This window comes from Sinocyclocheilus grahami, unplaced genomic scaffold (assembly GCF_001515645.1).
Source record: "Sinocyclocheilus grahami isolate Dianchi unplaced genomic scaffold, SAMN03320097.WGS_v1.1 scaffold233.1, whole genome shotgun sequence".
In the NCBI taxonomy this organism is placed as follows: Eukaryota; Metazoa; Chordata; class Actinopteri; order Cypriniformes; family Cyprinidae; genus Sinocyclocheilus; species Sinocyclocheilus grahami.
This window is the reverse complement of record NW_015505412.1, coordinates 120,920-140,828: the sequence shown is the minus strand read 5'-3', so window position 1 is coordinate 140,828 and position 19,909 is coordinate 120,920. Positions and strand designations below refer to the sequence as shown.

Below are 19,909 nucleotides of genomic sequence, written 5' to 3'. Positions count from 1 at the left end.
ATATATATATATATATATATATATATATATATATATATATATATATACACACACTGAAGTACCTGCTTGTAAGGATGTTTCTTGATTCAGCATTTGTGAGATTGTACACACAATAATAAAATAAATCTAAATGAATACACAAAATGTTGTTTACAGTTGTGCATTTTTGATGGAAAACATTAGACCAGGGGAAAATGTTATAGTATAACCTACCATAAGATATAAACATTATTTGTGTTAACAGGACACTTAACTAACCTAGTCTGTGTTAAGTTCTATCCAATTTTCCTTGTTCATTTTCAGTCCACTAAGAAAGATGGCTGCAGGCATGATCCTTGCTGCACTTGCATTCTGTGCTGCAACTGTCGTAGAAATCAACGTCATTGTATGTACATTTTCAAATATTGCATCTAAAGAGCTTCTGTGGAACCACTAAAAGCAGTCATTTAAAGCTCGTCAACATTAACTGAAAGTTACATTTCATCTCTCTGGCCAGAAATCTGTTGTGGAGCCACCTCCTGCCAAAGAAAGCCTTGTTCAGGTTTACAATCTTATGGATTCAGAGGTCACCGTGCAGTTTCCAGGACAGACTGTCCTCTCCGATCCACTTAAATCATATGAGGTAACGTCACTACAGACAAACACTGATTGCATTTTACGATGTTTATACTTAACATACTTATAATGTCTTTTCTTGTTTATATTACCATAATACACTACTGTTCAAAAGTTTGGTTAAACCAGTACTTATATTCATCAAGGATGCTTTAAATTGATCAAAAGTGACAGAAATGTGTCAAACAATTAATCGCATCCAAAATAAAAGTTTTTGTTTACATAATATATGAGTGTGTACTGTTTATATTTATTATGTGTATATATAAATACAAACACGTGCATGTATATATTTAAGAAAAATGTTATGTTTATATATTAAATATATTTATATATAATATAAATGTATATACATGTAAATATTTTCAATATATATACTGAATGTTTGTGTATTTATATATATAATAAATAAACAGTACACATACGTATATTATGTAAACAAAAACTTTTATTTTGGATGCGGATATTTGGATTAATCGTTTGACAGCACTAATATTTATGTTAAGAACAAACACAGTTCTGGACTTTCAATTCATCAAAGAATCCTGAAAGAATAAGTATCACTGTTTTATAAAGTATACACTTTATTCAAAAACTTTGAAAATCTCACAAACTTTTAAACAATAGTGTATAGAATACATCAATATTACTTGACAAAAGAGTGAATATGATCTTATGTCATACAGTTCCAACTCTAAATTCTGATTCAGAGCCATGATTGAAGACATTCTTGTCATGCAGGATCCTTCGGGATACACAAGTCTTCCGCTTACTGGCGAATCCCAGCTCTACACAGTTACTGTCACTCACAATGGGGCCGAATACCAGTGTGGACTCACGTTCACAGAACAGACTGCCTACAGTCTCTTCCTGCACACTGCACAACCTGGTGACACTGTATGCAAACTGGTGAGCACCTAGTTGTGAAATTTTATTTCAGATTTCATCAGCAAAGGTTGTACCAGCATATACATTACAATACATAATTTGAATGATTTGAATCATTATTAAACTAAATACAGGTGAAAGATCACATCACCAAATCTGAAACCGGGGCTGCGTATCTAAGGTAAATTAATACTACCAGGACATTGTTTTATATTGTTTCAAGTTACTGTTTAACAGCTTTAGTGTTAAACTTTAGTGTTTGCTGCAATTATCAATACCTTCAAGCTAACCATTGACAAAACAACTGGCATTATCTGAAATCATTTTCAGTACTCTTTTGTCTTAGAATATTTTACTTTTGCAGGTTTATCAATACTCACACAAAGAATATCAACATAACTGTTGGCACTGATGAATTTTATGCGGCTGCTAATTATGGGATTTCTCAAAATATTAGTGTACCTAGGGGAGAGTGAGTATTTTAAGTCTACATCCATTTTATTATCCATATAGATTCAAGTAACCCCACCAACTGACCACAGTTCATTTGCCCTCTTTTCAGATACAATGGAGTTGTTTGCGAAACAAACTCTGACCAATATCACATCGACCTGGGACTTCTTGATTTCGGTGCCTTCTATACTGTCATACTCTCAAAGGTGGGTGATAGAGTTCAGTTTCTAGTTAATGTTTTTCTGTAACTTTTACTTTACTGCACAGTTTAAGGTATAGGTTACTGTGTACGTTATAAAGCCTGAAGTCAATGAGAACTTGGCTGAAGTTTTTACAGGCTATTTTTGCTGATCTATGAGATTTTTCACCTACAAAATATTTACTTCATGCAACATTCAGTTCTGCAGCCTCAAGTTATTTCAATGTTTTTGTGCCACATGCATCACCAAATAGACAATAATGACTGTTTAAGCTACTGCATCTGCTCACTTGTTCACTACCAGTTTCTATTTTAATGAATTTAATTTAAGAAGAATTTTAAGAATTGAATGCTTTTATTCATAAAGGATGCATTCAATTGATCAAAACTGATAGTAAAGACTTTATACAAAATAAATCAATAAATACATGAATGTTGTTCTTTTGATCTATTCGATTCATCACAGAATCTTAAAAAAAGGTGTCACTGTTCTTCACTGTACCTGTTCTAGTAATGTTTCTTGAGCATCAAATCATTTGAAAATATATTAAATATATACTAAATACATATTAAAACAGTAATTACATTTCACGATATTACTGTTGTAACTGTATTTTTGATCAGATACATGCAACCCCAAATATTACATTTAAAAAAAAAAGACTGCACAGGCATACATTCAATGAAAATTTAAAAACAACAATCAAAAAATGCACTGCCTTTATGGATCAGTATCTTGATGCGTATGGTTCATTTTCACAGGAAAGTAATGGCCTAACATTCAAAAAGATGGAGGATATCCAAGCCAACGATATTCACATCGCTTGGCAGGTTCCACAGTATGTCTTCATCACTGCTGGAGAAGTCATGTTCTCCATCACTGGTTTGGAGTTCTCCTACTCACAGGTAAGTCCATCAAATGTCTTGTACCTTAATCTTGTGTCTATAAATGTCATATTCTTATGCTTTTATGAATAGGCACCGGCAAGCATGAAGTCTGTTCTCCAGGCTGGATGGCTTATGACTGTGGCATTTGGAAATGTCATTGTACTGATTGTGGCAGAGGGGGCCGGGATGGAACAGGTAGGCAGTGGGCTTTCTTATAAACACCTGTATGGTTTTAATGCATAAATCCTGCACTGACAAAATTATTTTGAATCTACAGTGGACAGAATTCCTCCTTTTTGCTGGCCTTTTGGTGGCTGTCAGCATCATCTTCTCCATCATGGCCTATTTCTATACTTATGTGGATCCAGACCAGCTGGACAAGATTTTCAGAGAGGACACAGACGATGAGAAAGTGGGAAGTTCTGATAGTAAGAAAAATGAGGCAGTTTCTTTGAATGACATGCCGAAGCAAACCAAGATGTAGCAAAATGACTGGGTTTGGTTATGAACAATTCAGATCCATTAATTGCCAATAAGCTAATTAACTTCTTGCACATCAGACATGTTGTAGCTGTGTTAACACAGATTATTTTTTTCCAGAGCCTTTATGTGACATTATGCTGATCTCTGCTGCTCAGGGATCATATTTCAGCTGAATTAAGAGAAATTTACTACGCTGAAGGAATTATGCTTTTACTTTACATGGTACCTTACAAAAATCTGTTTTTTTTAGCAGTTACAAAATGTAATTGTTAAGAGTGTGATGAACACTACTGTACCTTTCAAAAGTTTGAGGTCTGTAAGATTGTTGTTTTTGAAGTCTCTAATGCTCAAATAAGGCTGTATGTATTTGATCAAAAATACAGGAAAAACAGTGAAATTGTGAAATATTACGATTTAAATAACTGTTTTCTATTTTAATATATTTTCAAATGTAATTTATTATGCCTGCCATGGCCAAGCTGAAGATTTAGCAGCCATTACTCCAGTGTCACATGATGCTTCAAAAATCATTCTAATATGCTGATTTGGTACTCTAGAATCATTTCTTATTTTTATCAATGCTGAAAACAACTGCTCAATATTTCTGTGGAAATGTAAATTTTTGGGGGGAATTCTTTGATGCATAGAAAGTTAAAAAGAACAACACTTATTAGAAATAAAAAAATGTGTAATGTAAAAAAAATAATCTAGTCTTTGCTGAATAAAAGTATGAATTTCTTAAAAAATAAATCAAATGTGTAGTCGTAAGTTGAAAAAGTCATACTGACTCCAAAATGTTCAATAAACTTCAGTAATATCAGTGTCTAATGCCATTTGCACATTTCAGCTCTCATTTGTACCACCAACTGCTATTTTACACAGAACGTTGGACCAAAAAAATTAATAATTATGCCTTTAAAGTATGTGATGAAGGTAATTAAGCAAATGCGTTGTGAAAAAATTGTATACTACAGTCACAGACATTCCCCTCCAACAGGATTATATTTCTACACCCGATTTGGCTGAAAAATCATTTTCATTCGCCATGTACTTTTTACAGAAGTTGTGTGAGAAAACCAGAGATTGTTCAATTCAAATGGGATTACAATCACTAGTAAGTTCATATTTATGAAACATACATTTACCCAACCTCATTAGGGAACAACTACGTCTGTCTGAATAGGGCCCTTGTTATAATGACCATTCAGGTAATACATGCAAAATGTGACCGCATCTAGTCTTTGTTTTACATCAATTATTTTGGGTCTGGAAAACAAATGAGTATTACATTGTTGACAACTAATGTGTACAAAAGGAGTGATAGATTCAAGAAAAAATTAGCATGGGATCTTTTATTTATAAAAATAGTTCATCTAGTACAAATTAATAGTGAAGTTCTCTTTGTCGACACATGATTAGCCTTGTAACTAGAGTGATGACATCAGGGTGTACCAGGAACTGGAGCATGTCATTGGTTGATACGTGCAAACCAGCACCTCCTCCTGAGGTTCCTGGACTTCCTGCTTCCTGATGTGCATGCGGACCCGATCTTTGATGAAGTTCATTGTCACTTCTTGGTTCGTCTTCATCTCGGGATGTACTTTGGCACCGTGACAGCTCATTGTACCAGTAACAAGATGTGTCCTTTGGGCAGGTGTATGTGGGTTTGTGAGCCAAATTAACAGGAATGAGATGAGGTCCGAAGGGAACCGCGAAGGAGAGAGACGTTGGAGTCTTTAACAGTCCGCTGGAGTCGCGTTTTCCCAGCTCTGCTCTGGGTTGGTCTGCAAGTGAGGCCCTGCCTTCAGTATCATCTCTCCTCTTGTCCATACAAGCCTTTACTGCTAGGTTCAAATACTGCATGTTTTCATCATGTGAAGAAACTCCATCCTAAGAAACAACAATCAAGATGACACACTGTACTGTACAGTTAAGCAGTTTCACACAAACATTTCAATTCTGTCATTTTTGGCATTCCAATCCCATTTCAACACGTTTCTCATACAAATAATCTCATCATACGGCTTCAGAAGACCTGAAATGCACAAATGGTATCACCGTTTGCAGAGATACTTCAAAATGTCTCCTTTTTGTCATGAAACAGCACATGGGTTTAAAATTACATGGTGTTCAGTAAATATGACATCTTCATTCATTACATAAATATTCCCATATGCTATTCATGTAAAAAAAACTAATAATAGATAAGCAAATTAATTATTAGGAAACATGGCACTGACCTGAGTCTGCACAACATATTGTCCTAAAATATTATTATTCAGTATAAAATCAAATGTGTGTATATACTAGACTAAAGATAATGTCATGTATCTGTCATCACTTACAGTATTATAGATTCACTTTTTGTGAGTTCAGACCTATATGGAATATTTATACTTTTAAAAAATGGATTTGTCATTACGCATAAACTACAAAAACCTGGTGAGTAAAACTCTTAATTAAATGGCTGCCAGTTCACCAAAAACTTACACTGCCATTCAAAATTTGGGGTCTGTAAGATTCTTTTTTTATCTATTTTGAAAGTCTCTTATGTTCACCAAGGCTGCATTTATTTAATTGTATTTTATATAAAAATAGAGTAATACTGTGAAATAGTGTTACAGTTTAAAATATATTTTATTATAGTTTAAAATGCAAGTTATTCTGTAATAGCAAAGCTGAATTTTCAGCAGGCATTACTCCAGTCTTCAGTGTCACATGATCCTTCAGAAATCATTCTAATACATCCTAGTGCTTAAAATGTTTGTGGAAACTGATCTTTTTTTTTTCAGGATTCCTTCAGGAATAAAAAATGAACAGCATTTATTTAACCCTAAAAGGGGCGACGTATCCTGGGGGATACAAACATTTGAGAAGCAGGAAAAGCGTAGGTCTCATTTCTTGGTTTCATCTTGAAAGGGTGTTTCTTGTGAATATTTAGATGAGGTGACTTTTGTTTCTCCATTCTTTGTTTAGCTCACGGGCAGCATTTAAAACTGCATGGCTGCCTGTAGTGGGAAATCTACTCACCCTCCTATAAAAGTTGATCTAGTTCACATATTTACACACATTGGAGGGGACTTACCTGTTTAAAAATCTGTTGTTCAGCATTAGCTTATTAGGTTTACATTGAAAATGTATAAATTAAATGCTTATATTTTTTGTAATCTGTCTCTAAATGTTTGTATCTCAGGGGTTATGTCGCCCTTTTAGGGGTATAAATCCAAATATAAAACATACATATAGACTGTGTGACTGTGGCTTGTGTTTTAGAAAATCAAATCTTTTTGTAATCTTGACCACAACATATTGTCCTAAAATATTATTATTCAGTATAAAATCAAATGTGTGTATATACTAGACTAAAGATAATGTCATGTATCTGTCATCACTTACAGTATTATAGATTCACTTTTTGTGAGTTCAGACCTATATGGAATATTTATACTTTTAAAAAATGGATTTGTCATTACGCATAAACTACAAAAACCTGGTGAGTAAAACTCTTAATTAAATGGCTGCCAGTTCACCAAAAACTTACACTGCCATTCAAAATTTGGGGTCTGTAAGATTCTTTTTTTATCTATTTTGAAAGTCTCTTATGTTCACCAAGGCTGCATTTATTTAATTGTATTTTATATAAAAATAGAGTAATACTGTGAAATAGTGTTACAGTTTAAAATATATTTTATTATAGTTTAAAATGCAAGTTATTCTGTAATAGCAAAGCTGAATTTTCAGCAGGCATTACTCCAGTCTTCAGTGTCACATGATCCTTCAGAAATCATTCTAATACATCCTAGTGCTTAAAATGTTTGTGGAAACTGATCATTTTTTTTTCAGGATTCCTTCAGGAATAAAAAATGAACAGCATTTATTTAACCCTAAAAGGGGCGACGTATCCTGGGGGATACAAACATTTGAGAAGCAGGAAAAGCGTAGGTCTCATTTCTTGGTTTCATCTTGAAAGGGTGTTTCTTGTGAATATTTAGATGAGGTGACTTTTGTTTCTCCATTCTTTGTTTAGCTCACGGGCAGCATTTAAAACTGCATGGCCGCCTGTAGTGGGAAATCTACTCACCCTCCTATAAAAGTTGATCTAGTTCACATATTTACACACATTGGAGGGGACTTACCTGTTTAAAAATCTGTTGTTCAGCATTAGCTTATTAGGTTTACATTGAAAATGTATAAATTAAATGCTTATATTTTTTGTAATCTGTCTCTAAATGTTTGTATCTCAGGGGTTATGTCGCCCTTTTAGGGGTATAAATCCAAATATAAAACATACATATAGACTGTGTGACTGTGGCTTGTGTTTTAGAAAATCAAATCTTTTTGTAATCTTGACAAAACGCATATCGTTGGAAAGGTCTGAGAGTCAAGATTCCATATTTGGTGACTGCTTTGTAACAGATGTGATATTGTGACAGAAAATTATTGATTTGTGACAGAAAACTGCATTAGAAAAATTGGATGTAACCTAGTGGTTATTTTTGGTATAGTGCCCAAAGAAAATCTCACAGGAACCACAATTTTTGTGATATCAACTTCAAATTTGGAACATAAATTAGTTAGACATATGGCTTTGATTTTATAGCAATTTTAGAATGCAACATATTTTATAAAAGATTTATTTTATATAAAATATAAACAATTAGTATACATTATCTTTACTGTAAACTTAAAATTTTATAACTTTTTTATACTTTCTTTTGTTGAAATGCTTTCATTTCAGCAATAATCTGCTATGTGTTTTCTTAAAAAAGAGACCAATGTTAGGTCTGTACTCCAAAACATTCAGGAATTACAACCATGCTGTAACAAGCATTGATAAACAAGTGTTCTGTTTCCAGTGAATTTATACCCCAAAGGGGCGACGTAGCCTATCGGATACAAACATTAAAATCAAATATAAGAGTCAAGTTTTTTAAAAAATCATGAAATTGTATTATTTGAGTCCCAATAAGATGGAAAATAGCATTAAATTTATTATTTTCATTATTTTTAGGGTTAAGGCAATAAATGTTTTAAAATCTTACGACAGAAAATTATTGATTTGTGACAGAAAACTGCATTAGAAAAATTCAATAGAGTTTGGGTGTAACCCAGTGGTTATTTTTGGTATAGTGCCCTAAGAAAATCTCAAGTGAACCACAATGTTTGTGATATCAACTTCAAATTTGGAAAATAAATCGGTTAGATTTATGTTCCAAACATATGGCTTTGATTTTATAGCAATTTTATAGTGGAAGATATTTTATAAAATATTTATATAAAATAAAAACAATTAGTATACTACATTATCTTTACTGTAAACTTAAACTTTTTTATACTTTCTTTTTTTAAATGCTTTCACTTCAGCAATAATCTGCCATGTGTCTTCTTTAAAAAGAGACCAACGTTAGGTCTGTACTCCAAAACATTCAGGAATTACAACCATGCTGTAACAAGCATTGATAACAAGTGTTGTGTTTCCAGTGAATTTATACCCCCAAAAGAGCAACGTATCCTGGGGGATACAAACATTAAAATCAAATATAAGAGTCAAGTTTTGAAAAAAATCATGAAATTGTATTATTTGAGTCCCAATAAGATGGAAAATAGCATTAAATACATTTTCTGATGTCTCTTTATGGGTTTGCCCTTTTTTAGGGTTAAAATAGAAATCTTTTGTATCTGTGTCTATATGTGCTGGAGTGAGTACCTCAGTAGGATTGAGCCAGCGGTCGTTGTTGTCAAAGCTGGGGGAACTTTTTAGGGCATACACAATAGTCTTAGTGAGAGCTTCTCTTACTCTGGCCTCATCATCCATGTCCTACGGCACAGCGAGAATGCAGCCTGCTGATTTCAGCATCTCATTTTGATGAAAAAAGCAATGATATTTATAAGAAATAATCCAGCAGAGGTATAAAGTGTCTTACCAGCTCAATCCAGGAGTTCACACTGACAGTCACTGGATCCCCTGACTCCACATAGTGCCACCAATGTCTGGGGACAAACAGAACCTGATAAAAGATAACAGCACAGCAGTCAGTCAAAACTCTGAAGATATTAACAGCACGTCAAAACACACAATAGTCTTAGTGAGAGCTTCTCTTACTCTGGCCTCATCATCCATGTCCTACGGCACAGCGAGAACGCAGCCTGCTGATTTCAGCATCTCATTTTGATGAAAAAAGCAATGATATTTATAAGAAATAATCCAGCAGAGGTATAAAGTGTCTTACCAGCTCAATCCAGGAGTTCACACTGACAGTCACTGGATCCACTGACTCCACATAGTGCCACCAATGTCTGGGGACAAACAGAACCTGATGAAAGATAACAGCACAGCAGTCAGTCAAAACTCTGAAGATATTAACAGCACGTCAAAAAATGACCTAATGTGCGTACTTATATTAAGTGAATGTACAGTAGGGGTGCACTATAGTGAGCGCTATTGAAAAATAATTTTCGGTTTATCAGTGAAAAGTTAAATTATTGACTTGAATTTCAGATGCTCTTAGTACTTTGTTCCTCTTTTGTTTTGACAGCAGCACTCAATCTGCATGAACTACAAAAACTGTAAAACCTGATGATTATGTTCAGCACGCAGAATGATCCAAAGATGTGCATATGGTAATAGTATGTACCACCAGGTGGCAGATGTGCTCTGTATAACATCTCATCATTTTGGTCATAAAAAAAATCTATATCCTAGCAATATTTATGAGACTAGATGAGGTCAATCGATTTTCACATGCAGTGGTTTTTAATCCAAGCAAAGTCTCTATAATAATAACAAAGGAGTAAACAAACGTAGCCAAATGTCAGAAACAGATCCATGGAAAAGACAAAGTGAGCACTCAGTGAATGTATTATTTTTAGAGAGGGTTTATTTATTATTTAGAAAGTATTTATTAGTAATTTAAATATCCGAGTTTTCATTTTTGTTAAAAGTTTTAGTAATTGTGTTATGTGCTTGTCATTTGGTTTATATTTATAATATTTTAAATAATTGTTAACATATTTTTTGCTTTAGTCATTTTTTTTTATCATTCATTTGACTTTATTTCAGCTTTATGTCAATTAACAAAAACAATTATATGTAGTTTTAATTTTAGATAACAATAACAAAACTGGTTTCCTAAGACTGTAAAACAAGAATACAATTGAATACAAGTAGGAGTCTTTCAGAATACAGAAAACGGTAAATATGCTCGGGGCACTGAATGTAAATCACATCCTGAAAGATTCAAAACGGCTTTTTCCACACATGCACCAGATGGTTAAAACCATTTTTTCCAGAACTCAGGGTACATTGCAAATTCAAAAGTTCTTCTGGTGATTTTTTCCCCTGTATTTGCAGTGAGAGGCAGTGGAGCAGTGTTAGCTCTCTCAGAGAATGGAAGTTTGTGTCTCGTCTTCATTAGTATGCTGTGAAAAGTGTGAGTGCTCCCGGAGAGTATGCTCGCTGTGTTGGACCGCCGCTAATTGCCTTTCCACCGTCTCGCCTCTCAAAGAGCTTGATCAGAGAGGTTTCACACACGCTGCTGGAATCTGAAGGAGGGGGATGTGCTACAAAACACACACAGCTTTATTCTGCTGCTGTGTGATTCATCTACGAGCCGCTAAAATTCACACATAGGAGACCGATTGTTGTGATACAGGATCCAAACAGACACTCAGGGAATGTTATATCGAATGTCTTGGAAACATACCATCAATGATTTCACGCTACAGTAATTTATGGACCAATCTTGACTGATTTTGCTTCTTTATTTGCAAACAACTCGTGATTACACATTTGAAATGAGCTTTGTGGACAATTGTGATAAATCAAATTAGATCATTTTAATTAAATAATTTAATAATAACAGATATCATTTACTTTTTTTTTTTATAATTACAATTATGATAATTATCATAATAATGTATTAATAAAATAGAAAATTGTTCATTACAAAATGGATAGTTCGGGTCCTTGATTCTGATTGGTTGAGCCGCGTTCGAAGCTGTTGTAAATTACTCTACAAACATACACCTTTGTTTACTTTGTGTGTTGCTTGGCAGCCACAATTGTTTCTGAGGAACTACATTGTTTGGTGGAAGAATACTGTTTTTATTAATATCATTACACTTTATTTGCTCCGTTTTATTTTGTGAAACCTAACTACGTATATGGAATAACCATTTTATAAAAGCAATAAGCCCCATGAAGCCGTGGGGCTTATTTGCTTCGCGTCATGCCTAACAACACCCCTTAGCTGTTATAAATTCACTGTAAACCACGGCTTCTTGGAGCTTATTGCTTTATTTTATTATGGGTGATTTGAAGGTAATAGTAAAGGAAACTTCTTTAATACTGTTTAAAAAAGCATCCTAGGATATAAAAATACTTCCCATTTGTGTTATTTAATACTATTCTAAAATGGGGCTTTTTCGATTTTTTCCATTTTCGTTGTCATGTTGGATTTATATTTGTGACGAGTAGGGGCGGGGCCGAGAGCCATGGGAACAGAGCGAGGATGGCGGAGTAACTGATAATGAGCGACACCTGCACCACTCAGCGGTCTCGAGTCCCACAGAGGAGCTCCGGAAGGATAAAAAGGAGTGACGACAGTGAAAGGAGAGAGGACCCGGCCTGGACTTTATTTTGTGTTTTGGTTCTGTTGGTGAGTGACAGTCGTCCGCGAGGGGCTGTCGCGCTATTTTGTGTTTATTTTATTATTAAAGTTTCCTTTGAATGTTCGCCGGTTCCCGCCTCCTTCTTCCGGAACTACGAACGTTTGTTACATTGGTGCCGAAACCCGGGAGGAAGGAGGGACACGCTGTTAGAGAGCCCTCGTTGCTGAGGGGGAATCGCAGTGCTGAGGAGATCGGGCAGCAGGAACAAGCGGAGAGACCGCCGGTGGCTGCCCGAGGCGGTGGTGCAGGAACAATGGAAGACGAGGTGGGACGGGGAGCTCGCTGCCGCGCTCCTGGGTCGAGGAGGGGTGGCTGCCGTCCGAGAGGGAGCGGAGGATTTGGCCCCATTCGCCAGGAGGCCGGAGCCTGCTGCCATCCGCCATGATTGGGGAGGAGCAGGGAACGGGGGAGGACCTGCCAGCTGCCAGCTGCCCTCAACAGGAGGAGCCATCGCCGTCCACCAGGAGGCGGAGGAGCGGTGGGCCGTCCACCAACAATATCCAGTACCATCGCATGGCACCGCCAGTGAGAGCCTCTCAGCCGGTTGAGGACCAAGCGTCAGTGTGTCCGGGAACCGGACCGATAATTTTTATTTTTTTTCCTCTCTCCCCTCTCTCGTAGCGGTCTCTCCTCATCCTTCCATCTCCTTTTCTCTCGCCTCGTCTGTCTGTCCTTACCCCCAGGTACGCCGCGGCCGCCGTGATCGGCTCCCCCGGAGGGGGGAGGAGTAGAGCGCAGTCTCGTGAGTACCCCCCGGCCCGCGAGGGGCGATGGGGGTATGTGACGAGAGGGGCGGGGCCGAGAGCCGTGGGAACGGAGCGAGGTCGTTGGAGTAATTGATAATGAGCGACACCTGCACCACTCACCGGTCTCACGGAGGAGCTCCGGAAGGATAAAAAGGAGGAGTGATGACAGTGCAAGACGAGAGAGGACCAGGCCTGGACTTTATTTTGTGTTTTGGTTCTGTTTGTGCACGACAGTCATCCACGAGGGGCTGATTTTATTATTAAAGTTTCCTTTGAATGTTAAAAAATAAATAAATAAAGTCCAGGCCTGGTCCTCTCTCCTTTCACTGTCGTTACTCCTTTTTATCCTTCTGGAGCTCCTCCGTGAGACTCGAGACCGGTGAATGGTGCAGGTGTTGCTCATTATCAATTACTCCACCGGCCTCGCTCCGTTCCCACGGCTCTCGGCCATCAATCACAATATTCTTATAAAATTATTTTAAAAAACTGTAATTTTAAGTAATCCCACTGTTATTTTAGTATTTTATATACTATTATGGTATACATATTTTTACATTTTAGTTTTCATTTTAGTTTTAGAAATGTTGTTTTGTGTTTTTTAAGATGTCATCCCAGGATGCACCAGATACACCAAATTAGTAGGTGTGTCCAAAACTTTTGACAGGAAGTGTATTAGAAAATGTCATATTGGCCTACCTGACCAGGCTGCAGAGTGATGGTGTGGGCGTGAGCTCTTCTGAATGCTGGGAACTTCTTCAGGTCTGGCTGGACGATGCTGACCTGGCTGAACACGCTGGACTCCTCGTATGGTATACGTGTTGGGTAGAGACAGTGTGTGTCATTGGGAGGAAAGAGATGCCATTGTTTTCTGCAAAAAGAATGACTTTATTGAAATACCATTGAGATTTTGTGCCCAAATAAATATATCAGTCACAAATATGTCATTGTTATAGAAACTTTTATCAGTGCTGCAGTTTTTCGGTGGCTTGTAAAAAGCGTGAAACAAACAACTGCCAGAACGTCAGTTTCTAGACGAATTAGCTTTAATTGACATTTTTAGCATGCAGGTTATGTATTTACTTAAGGTGCCAACCAAGCAACTGCCATTGAGATGAATGGGAATACTTATAGATTTCTCAAAGTATCATGGACCTGCTCGCAGGAGATATTATACAATAACACGATTTCTGTGGCAGGCTATCTTGATATGAGGAGCCCCAATAAGCAAATACAGAGACAAGACAAGCTCCAGAGAGAGATAAGATGGAGGAGAAGGTTCTCTCCAATGGAGCAAATAACATATCTCAATAGCTGTACACATCACTGCACTTTCCGTTTCCCATTCGCTCTTTTGAATGCAGAGGATAAATAGCTTTCTTTCAACAGCTCAGGATCGGATCAGGAACCCTAACATAAGACTAGATAGAGCGCTTGTCAATATCTGAAGGAATCACATGATGTTGCTCTAAACCATCTTCATAGAATAAGCCAAATTGGCAGTTTTGCCTGGGGCTTATCTTGTTCAGGGGTCTATTGACAGTCGGTCATCAAAAACTAGTTTCATCAAGTCAAGAGTTCATATTGGCGCACAGAAATACAATAAAATAGCAGTGTTATGGGTTCTCGTTTATTAAATGGTGACATTCACCCCCTGAAATTGATTTTCAGGGGCATTTATGAGGGCATATTGTTTCTAACATATGTCAATTACTTCAATTGAATCTACTACCTACTACACGACAGATTTCACTGAAACAGGCGTCTTGAGAAATCACACCGGTCTCTGTGACAGGTCTAGGGTCTGTAAATAGAAAAAAAGCTAATCTAACATATTCTCTCACTGTCTTTTACACAACATGGATTGGTGAGATGTCTTAACTAAAATAAACTCAAACTAAAAACCATTAAAAACTGCTTTTGTTAATTAAAAAAGCTGCAATAAAAAAAACGTTATGTAAATAAATGAAAATGTTTTACATGAAAACCTTAGAAATGTTACCTGTTTAAGTTAAAGTAATAAAATTACTAAAACAAAAAAGGAAATAACAAATAAATTAAAGCTAAATAGAAATATAAAAAATGAATAAAATGACAAAAGCACATAGCAAAAAGACTAAAGCTTTAACTAAAAATAAAATGAAAACTGAAAACATAAAATAAAAACCAACTGAAAGTATGGATAAATCCAATAACAAAATATAAATTTTAAATTGAAAACCTTTAAGATCGATCTAGCCTGTTATAGCTGAAGTCATTTAATTAAATTACTAAGTAATAAAATTACTAATACTAAAATGAAATAAAAATAAATGAAAGCTATTTAGAAATATCAAAAAACTTAATAAACATGACAAAAATAAACAACTAAAACCTAAACTAAAATTAAACTGAAAACTTTATATATAAAAATAAATGTTAATTCAAAATATTAATAAATACAATATAAATACATAAATGGTACTAAAATTACACTGAAATGGAATAATGTAAGCAAACTGAATAATTGAAAACGAAATAAAACCGAGTTTTTGCCTCAAAACTTGTGTAAACCTAGTCTAAACCTGGTTCTTACCTGCCTTGGATCTGGAAGACAAGATTGCAACCATAAGAGTCAATGTGACAAGGAGTGTTAGCACCCTGTGTCCCAATCCAAAGTGTGCTGTCTCGTCCATCTCGTCCAGAAAAGCCAAAGTCGGACCACACCACATCCTGCAGTTATAATGTTTGTGGTTACAAAGAACAGAAAACAATTTGATCGCCTACTGATGTCAATTCTTTTCAATATAACAAACAAGAACCATTCAGAGATGCTGCCCTTGAAGGTAGATAATAAAAACATTACCATGTCCAGGGGTCTGTAAATGAGATGGTATGTAATAAAGCCCTCAGCAATGTTCAAACTACCCTATTCATCATTTAAGAGAGGCCCTTGTCTGCTCTCGATGCCCTGGCTGGCAGGGAGAATATTGGCACCTCATAAGCATTTATTATGATTTATAAAAACTGAAAGCTAGAAATGAACATTAGGTTATTGTTCCCTTGGCTGGGAAAAACAAAAAATAAATTGGCGCAAAATATCATTAAATGTCCACAGAATGACAATGATGTGCCATAGGATATGTTTTACTGAAATAATAAAGCAGCAATAATTGATTAATTGCTCTTCATATCTGTTATTCCTAGTGCTGTGATAAATTTTCATGAGATGTTGTAACAACTGTAGGCTAATAAACAGTTTCAGAGCGCTCATAAAATAAAGGTAAGCATCCTCGGGAGACCAGGCAATACATACTAATGAATATTCGACTGTGTTTATTGATCAAAGCTGATGTCATTGACGTGCCCCGTGTGCTGTAGAGCGCCACTTCATGAAAAATTGGTCGCCGTCAAGCATAACTGGCACGCGGAAAAAGGCAAATGGGTTAATGTGGTGCTTGATGAGGTCTGAGAGTATGATTGATTGTGGGAGAAAATGAAAAGAGTAGTGTCTTGTCCATTTATTTTTATTTTAGCAGTCATAAATACTCATATACATACAGGTATATATTAAAATACAACATATTGCTTAATAATAATAATAATAATAAATATTTGAAAATAAAAATATGAAATATTTCTTTAAAGTAATAGAAGGGAATTGTCACGGATTACCTGAATCATGGCAGGTTTATCCTGAAAAAGCTGGGCAATGTACTTGTAATCAGCATAAGCCCAGAATTCTTTGCAGTGATAGTCAGAAAATGGCCCAACAAGTGCTTCATCTTCACTGGCAGTCCAGGACAGAAACTCTTTAATGGTTGCTTCAATGTAGAAACACTCTGTTTCAAAAAGAGGAGCTGGTGCAAACAAAGCGAAACAAAAGCAAAAGGTAATTAATGAATAGATTATTCCAAGAGGGTTTATTCTAAATGGACACTGGAAAAATCTTTGAATATTTTAAAATGAACTGTATTTTGTAAGAGGTTACTTAAATATAGAAATGGTTTATTTTTCATATATACTAAATCACCATATTTACGTTTTTAACTATTACTGAAAAATGTTGTTTAATATTTAGAAGTACAGTTTTCACTGCTTGACATTTCATACTCACTTCCCATATTTACATTTCACTTCAGTAAAAAGTCTAACAGTTATGATGGACTGGTTTGCCATAACTATTTGCCAGAAGTGTCAAGGAACCTGAAGTGGCAAAGCCTCCACTGGTAGCAAAGGTTTCTGCAAGGCTAACTATTACCGCTTCACACTTCTGGCAATTATTCGCATCACACTGTTTCATTTGCTGTAAATGTGTCACAAATTAACTTCAAAATAAAGTTTCCTTCAAAGGAAACTTACACATTGTGATAGAGGGCATCTAATAACAGAAATTACTATGTTTTCTGTTGACACTCTTGGGGAAAAGTTACTCAAAGCATTCTAAAAAACAATATTCTGCCATTAAGTACACTACCTTCAGAAAGTATTCACACCCCCACAGAACATGTTTAACATTTTGTTTCTGTTACACTTCCACATTTGACCACGCTTACTTTATTCCTGTCAGTAACACCATAACACATAACTACCTGTCAGTTCAATTTAAAAACGAATATCCTGATTATGCTTAAAAATGATGTCCTGGGCAAATGGAGTTCTTCTACTCTGATGATCTTGTTAATACCTATGAGAGGCTGATAGGTGATGTTTGTGGCTTACCCATATCCTCAGTCCTTTTCCCAATACGGAATCGAAGCCTCTCTGTAAGGCAAGTTGACAGATGCTCCACAGTCCAATGCAATGCTGGCCAGTCTGTGGTCATGTTCAGGAACACAGCAGGCTTCTGTAGAAACTGGACAATCCTCCTGGCCTCTTCTGGGGTAAAGGGTTTTGAAGCCATTCTAACATTACATAAAAATAATGAGATAAGGATGATTAAGATGAGTGGATTTTGTCTTGTACAACACAAATCGTATCTTTGAGATAAACTGTAGGAGTTTCATTTGAAAGCATTCAGATAAACACATCACAATCACCCAAGTGAATCACAAAGTCAAAACCATATCTAGGTCAAATCAGCTACTAAGTGACAACTATCAATTGAACTGACAACTTCATATTCAAATGTAAAAACACATAGTCTGTGCATGTGCAGCCTCTGCATAAACATAATATTGTAATTTAGTGCAAATATTTACATTTTTGAATCTACACACATGTAAGCACACCGAACCCCCATTTTCCAGCTAGTAAACAAAACTCACGTGAGACTTGCCGCTGTTTTTTCTCTCAACACACGGGAAACGAAACAGCGGCCATGTTGGCTCAACAGAAGTGCTGAAGTCTCCTTTAAGTTAACGGCATAGTTGATCCAACATGGAGAACTAAGACTTTCGGTTTCATACGTTACGTCAATTCCGTCTCGACGCAGCGCATGCGCATTAAAGTTTGGAGCGTAGCTGAGAGTGTCATCGGTTGTTTTTGTTTCGATGGGCAGCTGGCAATTGAACGACTGCCCTAGTTTTTAATGTGGCATGTTATAGACGTTGCCGGATAGCATAAAGGCATTTTAAAACGTGATCCCACGTCTTTTCAATGGGTGCCGTGGAAAGCACCGAAGGAGAAAGGGAGCCTTTGCTGGTTCCATCTCACCCGGCGACAAACACACAGCCTGTGTTGAGCAGGGTGTACGGGAGAAGATGGTTTGTTCTCACCATGTTTTCATTGTTGGGTTTTATGCAAGGACTTGTGTGGAACACCTGGGGCCCGATCCAGATCTCAGCCAAGCATGTGTTTGAGTTCTCATCGACAGATATCGCGGTGCTGGTGATGTGGGGTCCAGTGGGTTACCTGCCCTGGCTGTTGTTTATGTGGTTGATGGATAAGAAAGGTGAGTTGTTTTGATTTTAGTTTTTTCATGGCAACCATATCTGTAAATACAAACAAATGATAATAGATACATCTGGCAATATTTAGACAGATTTGTTGATTGTGTAATATCACTAATTACACATAATAGCTAGAGCCAGTTTGATCATTTCAGTGTGTCATGTATGCACAAATTCATTTTATTAACTAAATTTAGCTCTGCGTCGTTAGTCAGTTGTTCATATCTCATATCATATCTCTTTTATACAGTTAACTACAACAGAGGGGTTTCAAACCACACATCCAATTCCAAATTATCATTTGTATTTACCATTGACCCTTAATCATAATTCTATACAACAGTCCTATTTATATATCATTGTGTTTTTTATAACAACATATATTTCATACAAAAGTGTTCATGTACCAAGTACCTTTTGAATATCTGAATATTTACTACAGACTTACATTCGTGTGGCCAGATGTGAAATTCTCTCAAAGGACATAATTTTGGAAAAACTAGAAAATGTGGGAATAATTATGTTTTATACAGTGCTTTATGTCAGTTAGATGAACCCCAAACTGCACAGAAAGACTCCTTATGTCAGGTAAAATAAAAAAGTAATCATAAAAAGTTAGCTCATCACATGTCAGGCCACAAAACCAGTTCCCTAACATCATATGACACACGTCTTTATGTAAGCCTGGCGTCAGAGGATGCCATTTTTGTATTCATACTTGTCATAACAATTTAATGAGTTTCTAAGTTGAGGAACGTGAGACCTTGAATGTAAATGTAAAATAGACATAAAGGAAATATCTAATTGTAAAATGGAAATTAATTATGTCCTTTTATTATCTCCTGGCCGGAGAGACAGACTTTAAACTTGTGCAACATATACTGTCACTTAGCTGATTTCAGTACTGAGTACTTCATATATCTTATATTGTTTATTTGAAAGAAACCATTAGATTTATTTATTTATTTAGTCATTTAGCAGACGCTTTTATCCAAAGCGACTTACAAATGAGGACAATAAAAGCAGTCAAAACTAACAAAAGAGCAACAATATATAAGTGCAAATGACAAGTCTCGGTTAGCCTAACACAGTACACGTAG

The 19,909-nt window shown here is 36.0% G+C and overlaps 3 protein-coding genes across 3 annotated transcripts in view; 2 read left to right on the top strand and 1 right to left on the bottom strand.

Annotated features, from left to right (window-relative positions):
- slc15a2 (solute carrier family 15 member 2) overlaps positions 1 to 3,874 on the top strand; it is a 9,888-nt gene extending 6,014 nt beyond the window's left edge. The window contains exons 15-23 of the mRNA XM_016288715.1: positions 304 to 385; positions 497 to 622; positions 1,357 to 1,524; positions 1,638 to 1,684; positions 1,868 to 1,975; positions 2,066 to 2,162; positions 2,918 to 3,061; positions 3,134 to 3,238; positions 3,321 to 3,874. Of these exons, the coding sequence (XP_016144201.1) occupies positions 304 to 385; positions 497 to 622; positions 1,357 to 1,524; positions 1,638 to 1,684; positions 1,868 to 1,975; positions 2,066 to 2,162; positions 2,918 to 3,061; positions 3,134 to 3,238; positions 3,321 to 3,527 (1,084 nt within the window). The 3' untranslated portion in view covers positions 3,528 to 3,874. The remainder of the gene's footprint in view (positions 1 to 303; positions 386 to 496; positions 623 to 1,356; positions 1,525 to 1,637; positions 1,685 to 1,867; positions 1,976 to 2,065; positions 2,163 to 2,917; positions 3,062 to 3,133; positions 3,239 to 3,320) is intronic.
- Positions 3,875 to 4,436: 562 nt separating this feature from the next.
- On the bottom strand, positions 4,437 to 18,175 carry hspbap1 (hspb associated protein 1). Its single transcript, XM_016288549.1, has 8 exons — positions 18,120 to 18,175; positions 17,641 to 17,822; positions 16,594 to 16,778; positions 15,515 to 15,651; positions 13,639 to 13,810; positions 9,757 to 9,840; positions 9,234 to 9,344; positions 4,437 to 5,416 (listed from the first exon to the last, which is right to left on the bottom strand). Exons 1-8 carry the CDS (start codon positions 18,158 to 18,160, stop codon positions 4,910 to 4,912), a joined length of 1,419 nt encoding a protein of 472 aa, XP_016144035.1. The 5' UTR covers positions 18,161 to 18,175; the 3' UTR covers positions 4,437 to 4,909.
- A 16-nt stretch (positions 18,176 to 18,191) lies between these two features.
- LOC107597477 (disrupted in renal carcinoma protein 2-like) overlaps positions 18,192 to 19,909 on the top strand; it is a 40,818-nt gene continuing 39,100 nt past the window's right edge. Inside the window, exon 1 of the mRNA XM_016288548.1 lies at positions 18,192 to 18,811. Within this exon, the coding sequence (XP_016144034.1) occupies positions 18,517 to 18,811 (295 nt within the window). The 5' untranslated portion in view covers positions 18,192 to 18,516. The remainder of the gene's footprint in view (positions 18,812 to 19,909) is intronic.